The sequence below is a fragment of the Spermophilus citellus genome (assembly GCF_964194105.1).
Source record: "Spermophilus citellus genome assembly, chromosome: 7".
NCBI lineage: Eukaryota > Metazoa > Chordata > Mammalia > Rodentia > Sciuridae > Spermophilus > Spermophilus citellus.
The window spans coordinates 39314192-39338898 of record NC_138188.1 but is presented as its reverse complement, the minus strand read 5'-3'; the positions used below and the strand labels follow the sequence as shown (position 1 = coordinate 39338898).

Sequence of the window (24707 nt, the reverse complement as noted above, 5' to 3'; positions counted from 1 at the left end):
GTCTAGGTCTCAAAAATTATTTTCATTAAAGAGAGAATGTTACTAATTTTTCACAGATTTAACAAGAAACTGGATTGAGTGGTTTGTTTATGGAATCATGAGGAAACTAGACTAGATGAAAATTGTATACTGGTAAATAGGAGACTAAAACTGGAAAATTACAAAGATAAAGGACTGGACACTTGAATCCCAGAAGAGTAATTCAAATAGTCTTCATAGATAGATTGTCAGTTCCTGTTTTTGAACAGAGGAGCATGATAAAACCAAAATTTCAATCCAGAATGCATTGAAGGGAAGAAATGTAGAATTGGGGTGAATGAATCACTGTAATCAAATAGAATGATTTTGCTTGACTTAGGCTTATGGCCATGAAATGCAAATGAAGGGACCCATCCTAAGGACAATTTGAAAGAAGTATTGATGGGACTTTGATTAGATTAAAACCTGTATTATTTTTGGTGCAGGCAATACAGAGCTAAGTGAGGAATGTAGTAGAAAAAAAAAAGAAGGCAGGAGTCAAAAATAACCCCTACTAGGAAGAAATATTAATACCATAATTTTGTGAGAAAGCTATGTGTAGCTGAAATGATTGGTTTAAGTCTTTACCTTTTTTTTCTGCCCAAGGAATTAATTTCTTTTTCTTTTTTATTGATTCATTATAATTGTATATAACAATAGGATTTGTTGTTGCATATTCATATATGCTGTCTTTACATTTTAACTCATGTAACATAAGAAAGAGAACTATGTTAATAACATTTCTTGTCTATGTAATTGTAGATCTTTACAGTATGGAAATCAATTCATATATCAGTCAATGCCACGAATGTTGTCACTATGGCTTGATTTTGGTGCTAAGGCATACGAATGGGAAAAAGGTACATGTCTTAATGTAAATATTTTAAGGGATTAGAAAGACATAACTTTTAAAAGTCAGCTTTGACTTGACAGTCTAATTTACCAAAAGCTAAGAATTATTTTGGTAATTAATATATAAGTTTGAGCAGGAAACTGAAAAAGAAAGGGAAAGATTAATCATAGAGTTTTAAAGTAATTGAATTGCAATGAAATTCTGATCATTTCTTGATGAACACATTGAAAGGTGTTAGTTTAAAGAAAATAATTTACTTAACCCTAAAAGTTACAATGAACAGTGAAAATTAATGACTCTTGGCCCTGAATGTTTTTCCTACTTGGATAGCGACAACTCTCTTCACAATTTGACAGGTGCTTTGGCTTTGGGCATGGGAATGATATATTTTAAAGCTATTATTAAAACAATAGCTTGAGAAATGAACTGATAGTCTTTTCTTTTTTATGGTCTTTCAAACTTTGTTCTAGCTGGCCGTTCTGATCGTGTGCAAATGAGAAATGACTTGGCTAAAATAAATAAAGTTATCACAGAACACACAAACCAGTTAGCTCCATATCAATTTTTGACTGCTTTTTCACAATTAATCTCTCGAATCTGTCATTCTTATGATGAAGTTTTTGTTGTCTTGATGGAAATAATAGCCAAAGTGTTTCTGGCCTATCCTCAGCAAGCAATGTGGATGATGACAGCTGTATCAAAGGTATATATTAATCACTATAGTATCTTTCACTATTTTATATTGCATTGGTTATTTAATACTATGTAGAACAAATATTAGATGAGTAATTTTTGGTTACTTTTTAAAAAGAGAAATTATAGCAAAATACCTTATTTTAATATTTGAAGATATTTACTATATGTAATGAAGTAACGAATATGCTTAAGAGCTAAGAATTAAGTTTTCTTTATGAAGTCTAATAAACTGTTCAGTAAACAGTTTTTTCCCAAGTGTTTTAATCTAAACTACAAAGACTATTATACTAAAGACTATTGTATTATTAGTGGAACATTTAAGTTGATTAATATATTTAATAAGTAAATATTTTAGAAAACACACAGAAATGTAAGATGGAAATTAAAATTCATACCTTCTGCCATTTCTATTTATATCCATACCTTCATACATTGCTATGTATATTTTCTAAGCATATTTTAATACATTCGAATTACATTGGCAATTTCACATTTGAAAATACATTTTTAGTAATTGTATAAAATTCCAAAATAGATTCCTATAAATTTTTATTTAGTTGGTCACTAAGGTTATTTTTATTTTTTTGCTATTATATTACATCTAGACATGCTTTATATTTATCCTTATTTCTGATTGTTTCTTCAATGTAGATCCCTAAAAGAAAATGTACCAGGTCCTAGGATAACAACATTTTTATGGCTTTGATGGCATTGTCAAATTTATTTCCAAGAATTTTTTATCAGTATAAACTCAACATGATGGGTACTTTTTAGGTTGATTTTTGTCAGTGAAAAATTTTGTTATCCTTTTTAGGTCTTAATTACATTTAATTTTTTTTTTTTAACAGTCTTCGTATCCCATGCGTGTGAACAGATGCAAGGAAATCCTAAAGAAAGCTATTAGTATGAAAAAGTCTTTAGAAAAGTTTGTTGGAGATGCAACTCGCTTAACAGACAAGCTTCTAGAATTGTGCAACAAATCGGTACTATCATAAATCTTACTGCTTACAGATCATTGTGTTAGATGGTTTTATATAAAGCTTACATATGATTTCAATCTGATTTTCTTTTATCTGATTAATTAAATTAAAATAAAATTCTAAAATGTATGGGATACACATATATAAAAATGCACCAAATTGTGTACTTTAAATACAAGCATACAGACACACACACATTTATTTAATTTTATTTATTCATTTTTGTGGTACTGGCTTTCAAACTCAGGACCTTAAGCATGCTTAGGCAAGCATTCTACCACGAGGCTACATCTCTACCCTCCATATGATTTATCTTAATAAACTTTAAAAAAAATTCTAACTTATGTTTGTCTTCCAAATATCCTCTAAGTTTCTGAAAATTCTTAATACGAATTTTCTGAGAGTAGATTATCCATATTTATCAAAAGTAATTTTGAGAATATAAAATGATCCACAAAAATCTAAGTGTGTAAATTCAGCTATTTATGGTAGTCTGTTATATTCTGCCGTATCTTTAAAACTTTGATAGCTCAGGATGTATTTCAGTGCCTGTGAAGGGGCAGACACTATAGTTTTAAGGAAAACAAAGGGGAGTAAGACTTCTTCTCCTGCCTTGAGGTGTCCAAAGATGATTATTATCTGGAATAGTAAGTACTGCTTCAAGTAGACTTGTGACCGAAGTAAGAACATGGTTACAAAATCTGCCTAAGGAATTAGTGGAAAAAACCTGGAGAATATGTAGGAAAGGTAAGATTATGTGGGAGGGGGTGGTTATAAAAAGGGAGAGACTAACATTAATTGATAGATTTTACTTTGACATACACTGAAAGTCTATAAAATGTTTCTAGGTAAAAAGATATAGATTACCCTGTTTACCATCTTCATGAATTCTTTTTCATGTGATATGCTTGACATTATCAAAAAACCATGTTATGATGATCACTAACATTTGTTACACACTGTTAGAATTGCTTTCAGTGTATGTGTTTCCACTTCTTTATCTGCAACTTCATGGCAAGCTACACTTAGAAACTCCAAATTTTTTAGGCTTTTAAAGGGTATATACTTTACTCTTCTATCATCACTGAGAGTAATGCATTGGAGTATCCCATAATCAAACACATAGCTGTTTCTGCTGTAAAATGCATTCATTTTTATGTGAGAAATTCAGGTATCATTTTGTTAACAAATGAGATTTGGTACCAAACACAAAACAAAAATTTGATTTACAGATCTTTTTGAATGATCTTTTTTTCTAATGCCTGATAATAGATTGTAAACTTCTGTTATCTCCTTTAGTCATTACACAATCCTGTGATGTACTGTTATTATTGATGAGGTAAAAGAGAGATTAAAATGATATGATTAGAAATTCTTAGAAAAGTAACTGGACACAGTTATGAGGCTTTTAGGAGGATCACCTGAACCTAGTAGGTTGAGGCCAGTCTTGGAAATAGAGCCAAGACCATCTCAAAAAAAATAAATAAATAAAATATGTAGAAAACTGTGCGCAGCTTAGTTCATGTAATTAAGATAGTGTATAAGTGAAATGTTTGTTGTGGTAGAAGTTAAATGTTCTATAATTCAAGGTACACAGAGAAATTAAAATGGACTATTTCTTTTTTTCCAGGTTGATGGAAGTAGTTCCATATTAAGCATGAGCACTCATTTCAAAATGCTTAAAAGGCTGGTAGAAGAAGCAACATTCAGTGAAATCCTCATTCCTTTACAATCTGTCATGATACCTACTCTTCCTTCAATTCTGGGTGCCCATGCTAATCATGAGCCATTTCCTGGGCATTGGGCCTATATTGCAGGCTTTGATGATATGGTAAACTTCAGTTTTATATGAACTATAATTTTAAAAATTAGGTGAGCTAGAAACTTCAAATCAAGCTAAGAATCTAAGTGAATGAAAACCAAAGTGACTGGAAATAAAGTTGAAATTGTTTTGTACTGATGGTATAAAATCCAGTGATAAAAATTTCTTTTTCAGCCTAATGATTTAACTTTTCTCATGCTTGTATTGTTAAGACTGTAATCTCTTTTTCCATGATTTGATTTTTTCATATTCTCTTTTATCCTAAAAATGAAGAGAAAGAACAAAATACAGGTTTTGTTTATTTCATAGAAGGAAATGAAATTCAGCTAGTAAGAACATGTTTTTTTTAGTATAAAATATGGCTATAAATTTATGATTGTTTTAAATAAATGGTACTAAGCACTTCTAAATAAATACTTTTTTTACCATTTATTTTTTAATTTTTTAAAAATTTTTTTATTATTAGTTGTTCAAAACATTACAAAGCTCTTGACATATCATATTTCACACATTTGATTCACGCGGATTATGAACTCCCATTTTTACCCTATATACAAATTGCAGATTCACATCAGTTACACATCCACTTTTTTACATACTACCATACTAGTGTATGTTGTATTCTGCTGCCTTTCCTATCCTCTACTATCCCCCCTCCCCTCCCCTCCCCTCCCATCTTCTCTCTCTACCCCATCTACTGTAATTCATTTCTCTCTCTCGTTTTTTTCCCCTTTCCCCTCACTTCCTCTTATATGTAATTTTGTATAACAATGAGGGTCTCCTTCCTTTACCATGCAATTTCCCTTCTCTCTCCCTTTCCCTCCCCCCTCTCATCCCTGTTTAATGGTGATCTTCTTCTCATGCTCTTCCTCCCTGCTCTGTTCTTAGTTGCTGTCCTTATATCAAAGATGACATTTGGCATTTGTTTTTTAGGGATTGGCTAGCTTCACTTAGCATAATCTGCTCTAGTGCCATCCATTTCCCTGCAAATGCCATGATTTTGTAATTTTTTAGTGCTGAGTAGTACTCCATTGTGTATAGATGCCACATTTTTTTAATCCATTCATCTATTGAAGGGCATCTAGGTTGGTTCCACAGTCTAGCTATTGTGAATTGTGCTGCTATGAACATCGTTGTATCAGTATCCCTATAGTACACTCTTTTAAGGTCTTTAGGGAATAGTCCAAGAAGGGGAATAGCTGGGTCAAATGGTGGTTCCATTCCCAGCTTTCCAAGGAATCTCCATACTGCTTTCCAAATTGTCCGCACCAATTTGCAGTCCCACCAGCAATGTACAAGTGTACCCTTTTCCCCACATCCTCGCCAGCACTTGTTGTTGTTTGACTTCCTAATGGCTGCCAATCTTACTGGAGTGAGATGGTATCTTAGAGTGGTTTTGATTTGCATTTCTCTGACTGCTAGAGATGGTGAGCATTTTTTCATATACTTATTGATTGATTGTATGTCCTCCTCTGAGAAGTGTCTGTTCAGGTCCTTGGCCCATTTGTTGATTGGGTTATTTGTTATCTTATTGTTTAATTTTTTGAGTTCTTTGTATACTCTGGATATTAGGGCTCTATCTGAAGTGTGAGGAGTAAAAATTTGTTCCCAGGATGTAGGCTCCCTATTTACCTCTCTTATTGTTTCTCTTGCTGAGAAAAAACTTCTTAGTTTAAGTAAGTCCCATTTGTTGATTCTTGTTATTAACTCTTGTGCTATGGGTGTCCTATTAAGGAATTTGGAGCCCGACCCCACAATATGTAGATCATAGCCAACTTTTTCTTCTATCAGACGCAGAGTCTCTGATTTGATATCAAGCTCCTTGATCCATTTTGAGTTAACTTTTGTGCATGGCGAGAGAAGGGGATTCAGTTTCATTTTGTTGCATATGGATTTCCAGTTTTCTCAGCACCATTTGTTGAAGATGCTATCCTTCCTCCATTGCATGCTTTTAGCCCCTTTATCAAATATAAGATAGTTGTAACTTTGTGGATTGGTCTCTGTGTCCTCTATTCTGTACCATCGGTCCACCCGCCTGTTTTGGTACCAGTACCATGCTGTTTTTGTTACTATTGCTCTGTAGTATAGTTTGAAGTCTGGTATCGCTATACCGCCTGATTCACACTTCCTGCTTAGCATTGTTTTTGCTATTCTGGGTCTTTTATTTTTCCATATGAATTTCATGATTGCTTTATCTATTTCTACAAGAAGTGCCTTTGGGATTTTGATTAGCATTGCATTAAACCTATAGAGAACTTTTGGTAATATCGCCATTTTGATGATGTTAGTTCTGCCTATCCATGAACAGGGTATATTTTTCCATCTTCTAAGATCTTCTTCTATTTCTCTCTTTAGGGTTCTGTAGTTTTCATTGTATAAATCTTTCACCTAAATAAATACTTTTGAGAGCTATATTTATTCCAATAGTTTTTAGACTCAGGACATTTGTCCACTGCTTTCATAGCCTGTTACCAAACCATATAATGCATGATTACTATCATAGTAGTGCTTTGTTTTTAACTTAAACAATATTGTTCATGGTATTTACTTACCATGTTTACTCACCTCATTATGTAGACTTGATTTTGGAGAAGGTTTTTTTTTTTTTTTTAAGGGAATTATAATTGTACATGTATTGGGTTTCTTTTGACAAAATTATACATATGAGGGCCTGTCCTGTACTGCCAGCAGCTTGGGAAGTAGAGGCAGGAGGATCAGGAGGGCAAAGCCAGTAAAAGCAAGGCACTAAGAAACTCAGTGAGAACCTGTCTCTAAATAAAATACAAAATAGGGCTGGGGATGTGGCTCAGTGGTCAGGTGCCCCTGAGTTTATCCCTGGTACATATCACTACCACCAAAAATAATTATACATATGAGGAATAATAATATTGGAAAAACAGTCAAAATATTAATTAAATTAAGGAAATGATTACAAAGAGAAAAACCCCCATCCTATTAAAGGAATCAGTACTCTCTCCATTTCACCCACTCACTGAAGGTTTAATACAAAGTGTTCCACTCTTGGCATCCCTGGCCACAGTCCCTTTAAATTACTGGTAGACACACCAGCTTACGTACAAGCCTTCATTTATTTTTGATTGCTACTTTCTACAGATACATAAAGATGAAATTCCCTTTGGTATATTTATATATGTATATAACATGATATTGTTGGATTTGTTTGATATTTCTTTGCCTTTGAGAAAGTTCTTTTAAAAAATCAAATTCCTTTAAACCATTAAAACTTTTTTGAAGACAGGTCCTAAAAAATATACTTAAACATTTTTTTAACATTGTGACTGCTTTGAAGGAAACTGCATAAATTTGCTAAGTACTTTTACTTTATATTTATTCCTAATGGGTGAAATTATTATGTCTTTATTCATATGCGACTATCCTTTTTTAGATCCTAAATAATTAAAAGAATTTGTTAAAATACAAATTTACTACAAAAAATGCCCAGTTAGATCTTATTTATTTATTTATTTGGTACCAGGGATTGAACCCAGGGGCACTTAACCACTGAGCCACATCCACAGCCTGCTTTTTTTACATTTTATTTTGAGACAAGTTCTCACTAAGTTGTTTAGGGCCTCTCAAATTTGCTGAGGCTGACTTTGAATTGGCAGTCCTCCTGCCACAGCCTTCCTGAGCTACTGAGATTACAGGCATACACCACCACACTTGGTTTACATCATTTTTATTTTATATAACTCAATATCTATAATATGTAGACATTAAACAGAATTTTGGCCTTAATTTTTATGTAGAACTTATCATCTTTTAGGTGGAAATTCTTGCTTCTCTTCAGAAACCAAAGAAGATCTCTTTAAAAGGCTCAGATGGAAAATTCTACATCATGATGTGTAAGCCAAAAGATGATCTAAGAAAGGATTGTAGACTAATGGAATTCAATTCCCTGATTAATAAGGTTTGGAGATGTTTGCTTTTATTATCAGAATTACTCTCAGTGTATAGGCTTCTCATTATACAGATGGATCACTCTTAAAAAGAAGGAATGATGTGTGACTTTTTCATTTTTTAAAAAGTATGATTTAAATGTACAAAACATAAAATTTACCATTTTAACCATTTTTAAGAGTTTAGTGCTCTTAGGTACTTTCTTTCTTTCTTTTTATTTTTTTAATTAACTAATTGGTAGACCTTTATTTTATTTATTTATATGTGGTGCTGAGGATGGAACTCAGTGCCTCACACATACCAGGTAAGTGTGCTACTGCTGAGCCCCAGCCCCAGCCCTTTAGGTACTTTCATATTGTTTTGCAACCATTACTATCATCCCCTTCCAGAACTTTTAAATTTTCTTAAATTGAAACTATTTTTTAAACAGTAATTCCCCATTCCCCGCCAGTCTCTAGCAACTGCCATTCTATTTGCTATTTGCATTGATTTGACCACTGTGGGTACATCATATAAGTAGAAATCACATAGTATTTGCCCTTCTGTGACTGGCTTATTACACTTGGCATTATATCTTCGAGGTTCAGAATTTCCCAAACTGAATAATATCTCATTGTATATCTAGTTTACATTTTACTTCATCCTTTGATGAACACTTGATTTGCTTCCCTTTTTGGCTATTTTGAATAATGTTCCTTTGAATATGTGTATACTATTATCTATTTAAGTCCCTGTGTTCAGTCTTTTGAGTATATACATATAAGTAAAATTGCCTGTTTCACTTAATTAATTTTGGGGATCACGTCTTGAATTGGTGTCACATATATTGGAGAAATGTTCTACCTCATCCCTAGCCTGTTTCACTTAATTATTAATAAGGAAATTGCTTTTTTATATAAAAAATAAAATATTAAGTTGAAAATATTTCCTATTTAATGATTAAGTTGTCAATGTATGCCTTTTCTATCAGATTTATTGGGTGTTATGTTTCAACGCGAGGATGAAAAGTTAGGTTCTGTTTTTATCACCTCACTGATAAAAGCTAATAATTAGGGTTTTTTTTCAGTTTTATTGGTGTTTGATATAGATATCAAAGATGATGTAAGAAATTTATTATGAATATATGGTCTTATATCTTCGAATTTTTCATTAACCAAGCATTAACCATAACTTTTTTTTATTGGTAAAAATTAAACCATACTATGGAAAGATGGAACTTGAATTTTTCTGCAAGTTTTTTTTTTTTTTTTTGCCCTTCCTGCCTCTCCCCTCCCCACATTTCACTGGTGTGTTTTGTCTTTTTGGTGGTGATACTGGAGATTGAACCCATGGGCCCTCAACCACTGAACTATGTTCCCCAGCCCTTTTTTATTTTGAGAGAAGACCCTCTAGGTTGCCCAGTCTGGCCTCAAGTTTGTGATTCTACTGTACCACTGCACCAGGCAACTTGAACCTCTTTTTTATTAGGAGAAAGTGTTTGGCCTTTAGCATAAAAAGGATGTATTAACAGATGAGGGGTTTTCTTGGTTTTGTTTTTTAAGGACAGTTATGAGCCTATAATCTGAGCTACTCCAGGAGCTATGGCAGGAGAAACACAAGTTGGAGGCCAGTGTAGGCAACTTAGTGAGACTCTTACCTCAGCAAGATTTTTTTTTTTTTTTAAAGGGCTGGGGATGTAGCTCAGTAGAAGAACAACTCTGGGTTTCTTCCCCAGGGAAAAAAAATAAAGGACAGTCATGGGATGGGGATGTATGTAGCTCCGGGATAGAGTACCCAGGTCCTTAGATAAATCTCCAGCACCAAAAAAAGAGAACAGTTAGGGTCAGTGTTTGTTTTAACCAAAGCAGTTTAAAAGTTAACACTACATTTAAAAAACATTTCAAGGGACTAGGGATGTGGCTCATGTACCGGTAGAGTGCTCCCTAGCATGTGCAAGGCCCTGGGTTCAATCCTCAGCACCACATAAAATAAATAAATTAATTAAAGGTATTGTGTCCAACTACAACTAAATAATAAATATTAAAAAAGGCATTTCAAAAGTAATCTGATAAAAAGGATTCTTTTTCATTTAAAATGTTTGCTAAATCAGTATAGTTAGTGACTGTTAAAAGCATTAACAACATCCTTCCCAAAGCTCCTTGAGTGTTTTTCTGGTTTAAGTATCAAGTAATCTGACTTCATTTTATAAATTTGCCTTAATGAACTTTGTTACTGATTAGGGTATGTCATTACCATGACTAGTCATTAATATGGTCAAATAAAAATAGCCTGATTATGAAAAACTGTAGTCTTACTATGTTTGGTCTTAAGGACCACACACTGATTTTTACACGAAATTCTAATGCCATTATTATTTTCCCAGCCTTTGTAGAGTCCACTTATTTGTAAAGTTTAAATATGTTTTGCATTAGTGATTGTTCTTTTGAATTGAACAAGTTGTAATTATGTATGTGTGCTTAGTTATAATAATTAAACTGAAAGAGTATGAAATATATTTTGAGGATGTCATGCAACTCATACTCTTTGTTATATACTCTTTTTAGATGATTAAGATTAAACAGTAGTCTCTATGCTTGAGTAATTAACTTTTCAGTAGTATCTATAAAAACAGAAAATAAGACAGTATTTTGTCACTGTTAAATATGCAACTGTAATATTTTTCACACAATATTCTTGTCACATTAATAATGAATATTAAAAGAAGGACTTGCTCAAGCCATTTTTAAAATAGCTGAGGGATACTGCCCCCATACTTTTCCTTTGCTATCTTTTATCTTCACTACATAGTAAACCACCTCTGGCATTTGTTTGCTGTAAAATGAACAATATTTAGATATAATTTGTATAACTTTTAGAACTTTTGAATTCTATGTAAATTTTTTTTAACAGTGCTTAAGAAAAGATGCAGAATCTCGCAGAAGAGAACTTCATATCCGAACATATGCAGTTATTCCACTAAATGATGAATGTGGCATTATTGAATGGGTGAACAACACTGCTGGCTTGAGACCTATTCTGACCAAAATATATAAGGAAAAGGGTACTAAGTTAATTCTTATGACATGTGTATAATGTGGGAGTGATAACTACACACATAAAATATGGGTATGATTGGTTTTAGCATATGACAGTATACATATTTGTTTATATAAGCCATAGTGAAATTTATAATTCTATGTACAGAGGCATTTAAGTCTTTTTCTTCTTACCTTCCTTATATTTTGAATCATTTCTTAATCTTCACTGAAAAAGGATTTGAAGTGGCTTTCAAAAATATATACAGGAAAAAATTTTCCCAGATAGTGATTAGCAGTTCTGAAAGTACTTTATGTGTATATTAGTATTTAGGAAAGAAGTAGATATACTGTGAATAATGAGAGCTAGTTTTCTGTCGGAGAAAGAAAAGAGAAAAACCTCGAATGAAACCCAAAGTTTTAGATTTGAATAAGAGATTCTATCTAAATCTTGGATAAGTTAAGTAAAAAAATAGGATAACCATAATCGATTATAACCTATGAAATACAATAGTCAGACATAGTAACCAGACTAGTAGACAAACACTTGAGTAAATACTTAAGAAGTAGGAATAGCCTTTTCTTACAGTAGAATTACAGTTGATAATTGTAGAAAGATTGATGGAAATGGAAAATCACCAATTAGCAAACACTAGTAAGAATTGTTATAGGCAGTGATTATCATTGGATCCTAAAATTAATCGCCAAAAGTGTGAAAAAAAAGTGGTAGTCTCTAAAAAAATAATGAAAGACAAAGACAAATTTATTAGTTTTGATGACTTCTCAGCGACAGCAAAATATACTATGGAATTGTAAATTAGACCCTGGCTCAGAAAAAGGGTACTTACTAGTGTGACAGAGAAACTTGAATAAGGTCTGAAAGTAAATTAAAATAATGCAGTAACAATAAGAATTTCCTGATTTAAATAACTGTACTATTGTTATGATAGTTATGAACATTAAGATGAAGAATATACAGAAATTCTGTATATTTATGCCACTTTTTATAAGTTCAAAATTATTTGAAAGTAAATGATTTTGAAATGCATATGATGCAGTACATCAAAAATGATGTATTGGGCTGGGATTGTGTCTCAGCTTAGAGAGTTCACCTAGCATGTGTGAGGCCCTGGGTTCAATCCTCAGCACCATATAAAAATAAATAAAATAAAGGTATTGTGTCCAACTACAACTAAAAAATAATTTTTTAAAAAATGATGTTATTGAGCAAGTATCAGAGTGAAGTAGAATATAAATGTATAGTTTCCATGGGCTGCTATAAAAATACCACAACTAGATAGGTTATTGTCTCACAATTATAAAGGCTAGAATTCCAAAATCAAGATGTCCATAGGACTATGGTCTCTCTTAAAGCTCATGTTTCATAACTTTCTCTTATTTTCTGATATTCTTTGGCTGGTAGCTGTTATCTCTCTACTTTTTTTTAATATATTAAAAGGAACATAAGTCAATCCATAACAGTAAATAATAGTGATAAATCACTATATTATGGGTATTATAAGTATGTTGTACACATTTATTATTAACAAACCTAATTATCTCTATTTTATAGACAGTATCATACAAGTAACTTGTCCAAGTTCACATGACTAACACTACAGAACTGAAACTCAAACACACTTGAGTTGGAATTCAAGGAACTTGCTGTTGACTATTTTGTTTATAAGGATGAAATAAAAGGTTTAGATATTGATATTGGATTTGTTTTTATTGTGAACATGGCTGAATCATACAACATTTCAGGCTAAATTCCTCAAATCATAAGCTTGTCATAAAACTTGAGCATCCCAGATAATTTGGATTCTAAGGTTTATTGTAAGAATTAGTTACAATATGGATTTTATTTAGTTACATTATGGATCCTTTACATAAATTACTTCAGAGCACAATGTGTAATGATTCAGTTCACACCTGTACTGTTTTGACTAGCAGAGATCACAGACTGGGGATGCAGCTCAGTGGTACTTAATTAGTCCTGGCTTTAGTCTCCAGCACTAGAAAGCAAAAAACAAACCAAAAACCTCAAGAGATTTCACTACAGTTTTAGTAAATGCTACAGCATTTTTACCATTTAGGGTCACCACTAACACTGGAATTTTTCTGATTCTTATTCTGGAGTTATTTGTTTACATAACATTGGTTTTTGTAAACATCAGTAAGAGACTACTTTTGATAAGCATTAAAGAAAAACAATGTGATTTATATTTTATTATAATATTAGTGAGTTCATAAAAATTTTTGTTATATGTTTATTTATTTGTTTGTTTGTTTCTTTATTTGTGTATGTATGTAGTTGTAGATGGACAGTATGCCTTTATTTTGTTTCTTTTTGTGTGGTGCTGAGGATCAAACCCAGTGCCTCACACATGCTAGGCAAGTGCTCTGCCACTGAGTTACAGCCTCAGCCCAAGTTTTTTATTTGTTTTATGTTTTTTGAATAATAATTTGAGAAAAAGTAGACATTTCCTGTTCTACTTTAAGAAAAATACTTTCTTCCTTATTTGACTGTGTGATTAATGGAAATCACCCTGCCTTGCAGGAGTGTATATGACAGGAAAGGAACTTCGTCAGTGTATGCTCCCAAAGTCAGCAGCTTTGTCTGAAAAACTCAAAGTATTCCAAGAATTTCTCCTGCCCAGGCATCCCCCTGTTTTTCATGAGTGGTTTCTGAGAACTTTCCCTGATCCTACATCATGGTAAGTTACCAAGAATATAATATGTTGTTAATAGCTGAATGTTTATTTTGAAAACTTTAGATTTTTGTTGCTTTATCTGGCATAAGGATATTTGATAAACATCGTATCTCCTTTATTTTTTTATTTTTATTTTTTTTAATTATAAGAGGTGTTTAATAATTATTTGGAATACATCTCTCCCAGTTGGTAACAGTCATCAAACCCATTTAAGGAGTATTCTGCAAAGAGAATTTTGGGCTCTTTTATTATCAGATATAACCAGTTGTAGCTGGGAGACATGAAGACCTACACAACAGTAGACAATTCCATGAGCTTCATCACAAAAACTATCATAAAATTTATTTCCAGAAGTACAAAGTATTCATCTATACGTGTACGTTGGCAGGATAACTTCTAATAGCAGAATACAATTCATCAATGCATTTTTTCCTTGAATCCTGCTTATGAACAAATCCATGATGGTGAAAAGCACACATGCTTTACAACTTAATTTTCTTATCCTAAACTTAAATACATCCCCTTTAGGTACAGTAGCCGATCAGCATACTGCCGTTCTACTGCAGTGATGTCAATGGTTGGTTATATCCTGGGGCTTGGAGACCGCCATGGTGAAAATATTCTTTTTGATTCTTTGACTGGTGAATGTGTTCATGTAGATTTCAACTGTCTTTTTAATAAGGTATGTGACGTGACTTAAATGTTTTTTTTTTTCTTTCTTTCTTCCTTTCTTTCTTTCTTTCTCTCTCTCAGTTGCCTTTCCTCAACAACTATTCTTCCTAGATAAACCTCTTGTTTACATTTATACTCAAATCTGAGTCAAGTTGAGTTTTATGCCTGGTTTTCATCATTGGATTTCATCGTAAAGCATTTTAGAATGAAGAGAACTTAGAAGAATGATGTAGTAAATAGCAAACCTAGCAATGAACTTGAAGTCCAAAAGCATAGCTTTAAGTTCTGACTCAGTTGGCTACTAGTTATGTGGACATGTGCTAATCAGTTCATTTTACTGAGACTTAGTTTTAGAGATAAAAAGTAATATGATTTCCAAATCTGGCAGATCAAAATTATCCAACAGTTTTAAAAAGTACAGGGCTAGGGATGTGTAGATTGGTGGTAGAACACTTGCCCAGTGTGTCTGATACCCTGGATTTAGTCCCCAGGATCACAAAACAAACAAACAAACAAAGAAAAACCAAAAAAGAAACACCTAGAAAATATCCCAGGAGATTTCAGATTCTATAAGTCCAGAGTGAGGCTTAGGAATAAATTAAAGCAATCAGACTCATCTCTAAGGCTCCCTACAATTTTCTAACATTATAATCCTGGAGAGCAGATTTGGTAGGTTAGTCTGCTGTTTTCTTCATCTCTCTCTTTTATGAGTTAGTTGTCTTGTGCTGTAACAGGAAACCAAGAAAGGTCATAGACTAGAGTTAGAATAAATCAAAGACAAACCACTGATATAAATCATACAGACGAGGAAGATAGGGTAACAGATTGGAAGGTAAAGAATCCTAGGAAAGGCTCATTAGAGAATGGCAGAAAATAAAAAACTCAAGTTATGACATGTTTCATTTCCTGAGGTTATGTGACTGTATCTTTCTTCCTCTTGTTGTAAAGTGAAATCTTAATGAAAGAAAAAATATATGAGAATATTTGTCTGTACTTTATATATTATTTAAGAAAGACATTATGGAAACTTGAGATTAAATCGTCATTTAAAAATTCTTTATGATAGTATTCACTATACCATATCAGTGAAAGAGCAATATTGATTTTTCTAGATCTTATCCAAGATAAAATTGTGCTTTAAGTTTCTCAAAAGCAAAGGCAGAGTCATGGACTCTTGCACAATATAAACCTTTTACAAGACAGGCGTAGTAGCACACACCTGTAATCCTAGTGGATTGGGAGGCTGAGACAGGAGGATGGCAAATTCAAAGCCAGCCTCAGCAAAAGCAAGATACTAAGCAACTCAGTGAGACCCTGTCTCTAAATAAAATACAAAATAGGCTGGGGATGTGGCTCAGTAGTTGAGTGCCCCTGAGTTCAATCCCCAGTACCAAAAAAAAAAAAAGTTACAAACAAATATTTTGAGGTTACTTTACCTCTTTTTTGTTTTGTTTTGTTTTTGTACTGGGGATTGAACCCAGGGACACTTTACCATGGAGCTATATCCCTAGTCCTTTTTATTTTTTTTATTTTGAGGCAGGGTGTAACTAAGTTGCGAGGGGTCTTGCTAAATTGCTGAGGCTGGCCTCAAACTTACAGTCCTCCTGCCCTTGTCTCTTGAATTTGTGGGATGACAGGTATGTGTCACTGTGCCTGGCAGTATACTTTTGCTCTTTGCTACAGGAGTCTAGACATGAAGTCTCAAACTCTTTGAGTAAAGATCTTTAAATTCTAATTTTGTTACTTTATAATAATACTCAATGTTTTTAAGGGAGAAACCTTTGAAGTTCCAGAAATTGTACCATTTCGCCTGACTCATAACATGGTTAATGGAATGGGTCCAATGGGAACAGAGGGTCTTTTTCGAAGAGCCTGTGAAGTTACACTGAGGCTAATGCGAGATCAGAGAGAGCCTTTAATGAGGTAATCATCTATACTTTGTAAATAATTTAGCAATAACCTTGAATATAAATACTGGTCTCTGTTTTTCTTTATATAAAACTACTTTGCTTTGGCTGAAGTACATTTTTTAAAATAATAGCTTAAGATATAATTCACTAACTATAAAATTCATCCTTTTAAAAGCATATACTTGAGTGTTTTTTAGTATGTTCATACAGCTGTGCAGCCATGGCCACCATCTAATTTTAAGACATTCTCAGGACCTCAAAAAGCATGAGGATTAGCATTTATTCCCTGTTTCTTCCCACATCCACCTCCCTGTCCCCAGCCATCTCTTTGCAACCACTAATCTACTTTCTGTCTCTGTGATTATCCCTATTCTGGACAGTTCATATAAGTGTGTCTGTCTTCCTTCACTTAGGATGTTTTCAAAGTTCATCATGTATAAGTACTTTATTTTTTTTATTGCCAAGTAACATTCTATTTTATGAATATACCACATCTTATTTATTTGTCAGTTAATACACATTTGTACCTTTGGTACAAGTTTGTTTTACCAAAACATTTGCTTTGCCTTTTGGCTCCTGTGAACAGGGTGGCTGTGAACACCTTGTACAAACTTTATGTGGATGTATGTTTTCTGGTCTCCTGTGGATACGTAGGAGTGGCATTTCTGGGCTATATGTTAACCTTAAGCTTAACATTTTGAAGAATTTTCAGATTATTTTCCAAAACTGTTATAGATCTTTATAATCACACCAGTAATGTATGTGGGTTCCAATTTCTCCATATTTTTATCAATACTTATTACTATGTCTTTTATTTTACCTGTTCTACTAAGAATGAAGTGCTGGATTTCTGTTTGTGGTCTTAATAAATATTTCCCTAATGACGAGGGATGTGAGCATCTTTTCACATACTTATTGGTCATTTGTGTGTCTTCTGTGGATAAATGTCTTTTCAAGTTCCTTTTTTCTTTTTTTTCCCTCATTGTGTTGCTTAGGCTCTGGGATCAAGAGATCTTCCTGCCTCAGCCTCCCTAGTAGCTCAAACTATACATGCCTTCCACTGCATCGGACTCCTTTGCCTACTTTTATATATATATATATGTGTGTGTGTGTGTGTGTGTGTGTATGTGTGTGTGTGTGTATTTTTTTAATGTGTTGCTCAGGATCAGACCCAGTGCCTCACACAGGCGAGGCGAGCACTGTACCACTGAGCTACAGTTTCAGCTCCCTTTGCCTACTTAAAAAAAAAATTTAAGGTAATACTTTTTTTAGTTGTAATTGGACACCATACCTTTATTTTTTTTATTTATTTTTATATGGTAGTAAGGATCGAACCCAGTGCTTCACATGTGCGGGGCAAACAATCTACCGCTGAGCCACAACCCCAGCCCCTCCCTTTGCGTACTTTTTAAAAATTCATTCTAATTTGTCATATATGACAGCAGAATGCATTACAATTTATATTGCACATATAGAGCACAATTTTTCATAACTCTGGTTGTATACAAAGTATCTTCACACCATTTGTGTCTTCATACATGTACTTAGGGTAATAATGTCCATCACATTCCACCATCTTTCTTACCCCCATGCCCCATCCCTTCCCCTCCCACCCCTTTGCCCTATCTAGAGTTCATCCAATCCTCCCATGCTCCCCCTCCCAACCCCACTATCTATTGCTGAGTAATATACCATTGTGTATATATAACACAGTTTCTTTACCCATTCATCTACTTAAGGGCATCTAGGTTGGTTCCACAGTTTAGCTGTTGTGAATTGTGCTGCTATAAACATTGATGTGGCTGTGTCACTGTAAGTATGCTGTTTTTAAGTCCTTTGGGTATAGACTGAAGAGTGGGATAGCTGAGTCAAATGGTGGTTCCATTCCCAATTTTCCAAGGAATCTCCATACTGCTTTCCATATTGGCTGCACCATTTTGTAGTCCCACCAGCAATGTATGAGTGTGCCTTTTTCTCCACATCCTCACCAACACTTATTGTTGTTTGTATTCTTAATAGGTGCCACTCTGACTGGAATGAGATGATATCTTAGAGTAGTTTTGATTTGCATTTCTCTAATTGCTAGAGATGAACATTTTTGCATATATTTGTTGATTGATTGTATATCATCTTCTGAGAGGTGTCTGTTCAGTTCCTTGGTCCATTTATTGATTGGGCTTTTTTTATTTTTTTATTTTTTGGTGTTTAGCTTTGTGAGTTCTTTATATACCCTAGAGATTAGTGCTTTATCTGATGTGCTAGTGGTAAAATTTGCTCCCAAGCTGTAGGCTCTCTGTTTTCCTCACTGATTATTTTCTTTTGGTGAGAAGAAGCTTTTTAGTTTGAATCCATCCCATTTATTATTTCTTGATTTTAATTCTTGTGCTATAAGGGTCTTATTAAGGAAGTCAAGGCCTAATCCAACATGATGGAGATTTGGGGCTACTTTTTATTCTATTCGACGCAAGGTCTCTGGTTTAATTTCTGGTCCTTGATCCACTTTGAGTTGAGTTTTGTGCATGTTGAGAGATAGGGGTTTAATTTCATTTTGTTGCATATGGATTTCTAGTTTTCCCAGCACCATTTGTTGAAGAGGCTATCTTTTCTCCAATATATGTTTTTGGCACCTTTGTCTAATATAAGATAACTATAATTATGTGGGTTAGTCTCTGTGTCCTCTATTCTGTACTATTGGTTTACCAGTCTATTTTGGTGCCAATACCATGCTGTTTTGTTACTGTTGCTCTGTAGTATATAAGGTCTGGTATAGTGGTGCCATGTGCCTCGCTCTTCTTGCTTTAGCTATTCTGGTTCTCTTATTTTTCCAGATGAATTTCATGGTTGCTTTTCCTATTTCTGTGAGGAATTTTGCCTACTTTTTTTATTTGATAATTTGTCCTTTATTCCTTAGTTGATAAGAGTTCTTTACATATTCTGGATACAAGATCCTCCTAACATATGATTCGCAAATATTTTCTCCCATCTTTTTACGTTCTTGATGATATTCATTGAACTATAATGGTTTTTTAATTTATGAGGCTGGGATTCAAACCCAGTACCTTACACATGATAAGCATGCACTGTACCACCAAGCTATATCCCTAACCAAAGTTTTAAAGTTTGGTGAAGTCTTAATGTATATTTTTCTTTTTGTTAATTTTGATGTTTTATGTAAAAATTATTGCCTAATTCAACTTCAAAAATATTTACTCTTAAATTTTCTTCTAAGTGCTTTATATTTTAGCTTTTTTTTTTAAGAGAAAGAGAGAATTTTTTAGTGTTTATTATTTTAGTTTTCTGTGGACACAACATCTTTGTTTGTATGTGGTGCTGAGGATCGAACCCCGGCTGCACGCATGCCAGGCGAGCGCGCTACCGCTTGAACCACATCCCTAGCCCAAGCTTTTTTATTTTAATCTTTGATCTATTTTTAGTTTTTGTGTACATTGTGTGAGGTGCAGATCCATATTCATACTTACGCATGTGTATTTAGTTGTCTCAACACCATTTTTTGAAAAGAGTGTTTTTTCTCCATTTGGTTGTCTAACCGTGTGTGTGTGTGTGTGTGTGTGTGTGTGTGTGTGTGTGTGTGTGTCCTTGAAACAGGGTTTGTATTGCCCATTCTATCCTAGAACTCTCCAGTTCTTCACCTCATCCTCCAGTGAAGTTGAGATTATTGGTGTATGCCACTGCACTTGTATTGTCTTGGCATTTTTATTGAAATGGTCAGCTGGGGGCTCTCAGTAGAGTTCAGTAGTAGAATACTTGCCTAGCATGCACAAGGCCCTAGGTTCTATTCCCAGTACCTCGAAAAAAAGAAATGTTCAGTTGGTTTTCAACAATTCTATTCAGCAGTCTATTTCTTTGTTTAACTTTATGCCATCTATAGAATGTCCTTATCACTGTATTTTTGTAGTAAGTTTTAAAATGAAGAAATGTGAGTATTTCAACTTTGTTCTTCTTTTTTCGAGTTTGTGTAGCTATTTTAGGTTCTTTGAATTTCCATATGAATTTTTAGCATCATAATGTCAATTTCTTCAAAAAGCCAGCTTGGATTTTGATAGAAATGACATTAAGGTTGTAAATCGATTTGTAGGTTATTGTCTTCTTAACAATATTAAAATTTCTGATTCATCAATACATAATGTTTTCCATTGATTTAAATATTTATTAATTTCTTTTTTAAATATTTTTTAGTTGTAGATGGACACAATATCTTTATTTATTTTTATGTGGTGCTGAGGATCGAACCGAGTGCCTCAGAGGTGTGAGACGGGTGCTGTACTGAGCTACAGTCCCAGCCATCATTCATTTCTTTCAAACATGTTTTATAGATTGTATATTTTATAGATATGTATGCACATCTTGTATTCAGCTTTTTAAAATTTTATTCCTAGGCATTTTATTCCTTTTGATTCTATTCTAAATGAGATTTTCTCTTAATTTCATTTTCAGTTTGTTCATTGCTACTTTATAGAAATACAGCATTGATCTTGTATCCTGAAACTCCCTGAACTCCTTAATTATTCCTAATAGTTATTTTTGTGGATACCTGAAGATTTTCTCTGTAATAGCACATCATCTGCAAATAGAGTTTTATTTCTTCCTTTGCAATTTCAGTGCCTTTTATTTCTTTTTCTTGCCTAACTGTCCTAGTTAGATCTATGTCAGATAGATCAGGTAAGAGCATAGTCCTGTAGGTCTTAGAGATAAAAGTCTTTCACTTCTAAGTAAACTATTAGGCTATGGGAAACAGATTTTTAAAGGACTTTTCAGCTCTTTTATTCACTTCTGGTGTTTAAAATCTTTCTACCAAACATTGTGGTAGAATATACTGGTTATATTAGTTAAACATGAGGAAAAACAAATCCTCTGAAAGAGGAAATATTTCATTTATGAATCACTTACCCAGGAGCCCTTGTTTTATTTAGGGAAGTCAGGAAATAATTTCTGAAGTAGCTGGATTTCTTAAAGATAAATAGAGTTGACCGTGCAAAGGGGAAAAGAGTGTCCTGAGAGTGATAAAATATCAAATTAAGTGAAGGCATGGCCTGAGAAATGTAATCAAGAGCTCCCCTTATCCACAGAAAATGCTCCATCACTCCCAGGGGATGCCTAAAACCAAGGGTAGTATCCAACTCTATATGTACTATGTTTTTTCTATACTATATATCTGTGATAAAGTTTAATTTATAAGTTAGACACACTAAGAGATTAACAACAATAACTAATAATAAAATAGAACAGTTACAACAGTATCCTGTAACAAAATTGCCACCGTCTCTATTCTTGTGCTTTGAGGCTATTGTTAAGTAAAATAAGGGTTACTTACATAACCACTGGGATTCCATGACAGTCATTCTGATAGATCAGCTGGCTAAGTGACTGACTAATAGGCAGGTGGAGTGGTACACAGCGTGGATATGCTAGACAAAAGGATGAGTCACGTGCTGGGCAGGGGTAGTAGGACAGCAGGAGATTTCATCATGCTACCCAGAAGGGTACAATTTAAAACTGAAAAATTGATTATTTTTTTTAAATTTTCCATTTAATATTTTCAAACCACATGTAACTGAAACTACACAACACAGAAGACTACTGTACTGTATTCTAGAGGCTATCCCTCAAAGAGTTGGTGCTAAGAAATGATGGCTAAATTATTCAGGACTACTTGAAGCTTCTTTTCACATTTAAGCTATACCCTGAGAGCAACCAGAAGTAATTGGAGGGTTTTAAGAAGAAACAAAAAAGATAGAAGAGAAGGAAATGAGACAATCTGGTTTATATTGTAGAATAATTAGAGTTTGGACTAAAGGCCAGAAAACTAAGGACTATTGTGGAAACCCAGTATTAAACAATGGTGCATTGGAGGATGTTGTAGCAGTAGAGATGGAGGTAAGTAGAGAGTCTAAAAAGGTGGAATCAGATGATAGAGAAAGAGGAAGCAAGGATGATTACTAGATTTTTTTCCTGGGAAAATAATATTGTTCTTAACAGATTTGGGGAATACAAGAGTAGTAGTTAGGAAAAGGTAATGAGTTTTGTTTTAGAGATACTGAGTTTGAGGTGCCTGTATTAAATTCAAGTGGGTATTTCCTATAAGTGGTTGGATTTGATGTCTAGAGCACAGACAAAAGATCTGGTGGTAACTGAAGGCATTAATGAAATGGCAGGGGATAAAATCCATTTATTCAGTAAATACTCATTTATCAGTTCATGGTATACATTTAGAGATGGCACACAGAACTCATCTTGCCCTCAGAAAACACCTCCTATCATCCTGTGTCTTGCTTCTATCTCCCTATCTTTCCCTTCTCTGCACGACAAAACAAAAATTTCACATAACCTTACTGAAAAAGTAGTAATGTCTCTTACAGAGTATTATACTAAGCTTCTCATCCTTCACCTAACTCTTAAGTGTTGACTGTAGCAAGATTTCTTTTTTGCAAAGATATCATTGTATTAACCATATGTTTCAATTTTAGTGTCTTAAAGACTTTTCTACATGATCCTCTTGTGGAGTGGAGTAAGCCAGTAAAAGGACATTCCAAAGCAACACTGAATGAAACTGGGGAAGTTGTCAATGAAAAGGTTAGCAGAAGGTGCAACTTGATATGAGCTAATACTGTATGTCTTACAAATGAGAACTGAATAATGAATTCTTAAATATTTCAAGTCAATGTTGATTACTCTGAAATCTAAGTTTTCTTTATTGTTATTTCTAATGTTAACATAGCATTGATGTAATAAAAGACAACAAGGCATACTTGTTTAACATAAACATCTTACAGTTATGAAATAACAGTGGGAAAAACTTGGACACAAATTGCCTGAGTTTACAGAACAACATATCTGAGCCTTACTACAGTGATATGTGCCATAAGCCATCTTGAAAAATGTAGCAGTTAATTCCTTACTAAAATTAGTTAAGTCTCAATTTTACAGATGACCATTTTTAGTAAGTTAGAATAGACTTAAGGATTTTTTTTTAATGTGATATATGTCCTGTGGATTAAACCCAGGGCTTTGTGCATACTAAGCACATGCTGTGCCACTGAGCTACACCACCAGCCTGAGCATTGTTTTTCTGATAACATCATTTTCATTTTTATATTCTGATATGCTGTTTTCCCAAGAGAAAAAAAATGTGAAGTTTTTTTTCTAAGTAGCTCACTTAGAATTTCCATTTGTATGCGCTAATGTAATTTAAGTATTAGGTTATTAGAGCATTATTGCTATTATTAGAATATTCATTCAAATATATAATGTCTATACACATTGAAAGCACCTTTTTGTTGGTTTTGTATTTTTGTGTGTGTGGTCCTAAGGATTTATCCTAGGGTCTTGCACATCCTGGACAAGTGCTCTACTACTGAGCTACTTCCTAGTCCTTGAAACAAATTATTTAAATTTATTACTTTTCTGGAATTATAATGTGAAAAGAGTTTCCTTCTATTTCATGAAGTCCAGAAACATGTCCAGTCAGTTGATGTTGAATTAATATAACAAGCCTCAAAATCAATATCTCGCTACTGAATTTGATTTTTTTTATTTGCTGTTTCAAAGGGGTATTGATTAGTAAAAAGTGTTGATATTTATTTAAATATCAAGAAAGTAGAAATTCTAAATTACCAACACCACATGTTATTGAGTCATTAGTCCTAATGACTTTGTCTTTCTTTTTAGGCCAAGACCCACGTTCTTGACATAGACCAGCGACTGCAAGGTGTAATCAAGACCCGAAATAGAGTGACAGGATTGCCATTATCTATTGAAGGACATGTGCATTACCTTATACAAGAAGCTACTGATGAAAACTTATTATGCCAGATGTACCTTGGCTGGACCCCATATATGTGAAATGCAATTACTTCAAAGAATGTTATCTAGAATTAATGTATTCAATATTTATATATATATATATTTAATTCTAAATTACAACATAAGTTTCTTTATGTTTTCAGAGCAACTGGTATTATTTCTTTCTGATTGTTAATAAGAAGAGTGTTTTGGGTGGTTTTTGTTTTGTTTTGTTTTGTTTGCAGTACTGAGGATTGAACCCAGGGTCTCACACATGGTATACAGTCTACCACTGAACTATATCCCC

At 33.5% G+C, this 24707-nt stretch overlaps 1 protein-coding gene across 4 annotated transcripts in view; it reads left to right on the top strand.

The window, feature by feature from the left end:
• The window catches only part of ATR (ATR checkpoint kinase), a gene marked incomplete at its 3' end in the record, with an annotated part of 105715 nt that extends 81255 nt beyond the window's left edge, over window positions 1–24460 (top strand). For all 4 annotated transcript variants that reach the window (XM_081301673.1, XM_081301672.1, XM_081301675.1 and 1 more), the window contains 11 exons: window positions 781–878; window positions 1342–1574; window positions 2416–2550; window positions 4178–4378; window positions 8157–8300; window positions 11180–11330; window positions 13865–14021; window positions 14547–14700; window positions 16462–16613; window positions 23086–23191; window positions 24287–24460. In XM_081301673.1, the coding sequence (XP_081157799.1) occupies window positions 781–878; window positions 1342–1574; window positions 2416–2550; window positions 4178–4378; window positions 8157–8300; window positions 11180–11330; window positions 13865–14021; window positions 14547–14700; window positions 16462–16613; window positions 23086–23191; window positions 24287–24460 (1705 nt within the window). The remainder of the gene's footprint in view (window positions 1–780; window positions 879–1341; window positions 1575–2415; window positions 2551–4177; window positions 4379–8156; window positions 8301–11179; window positions 11331–13864; window positions 14022–14546; window positions 14701–16461; window positions 16614–23085; window positions 23192–24286) is intronic.
• Window positions 24461–24707: the final 247 nt, after the last annotated feature.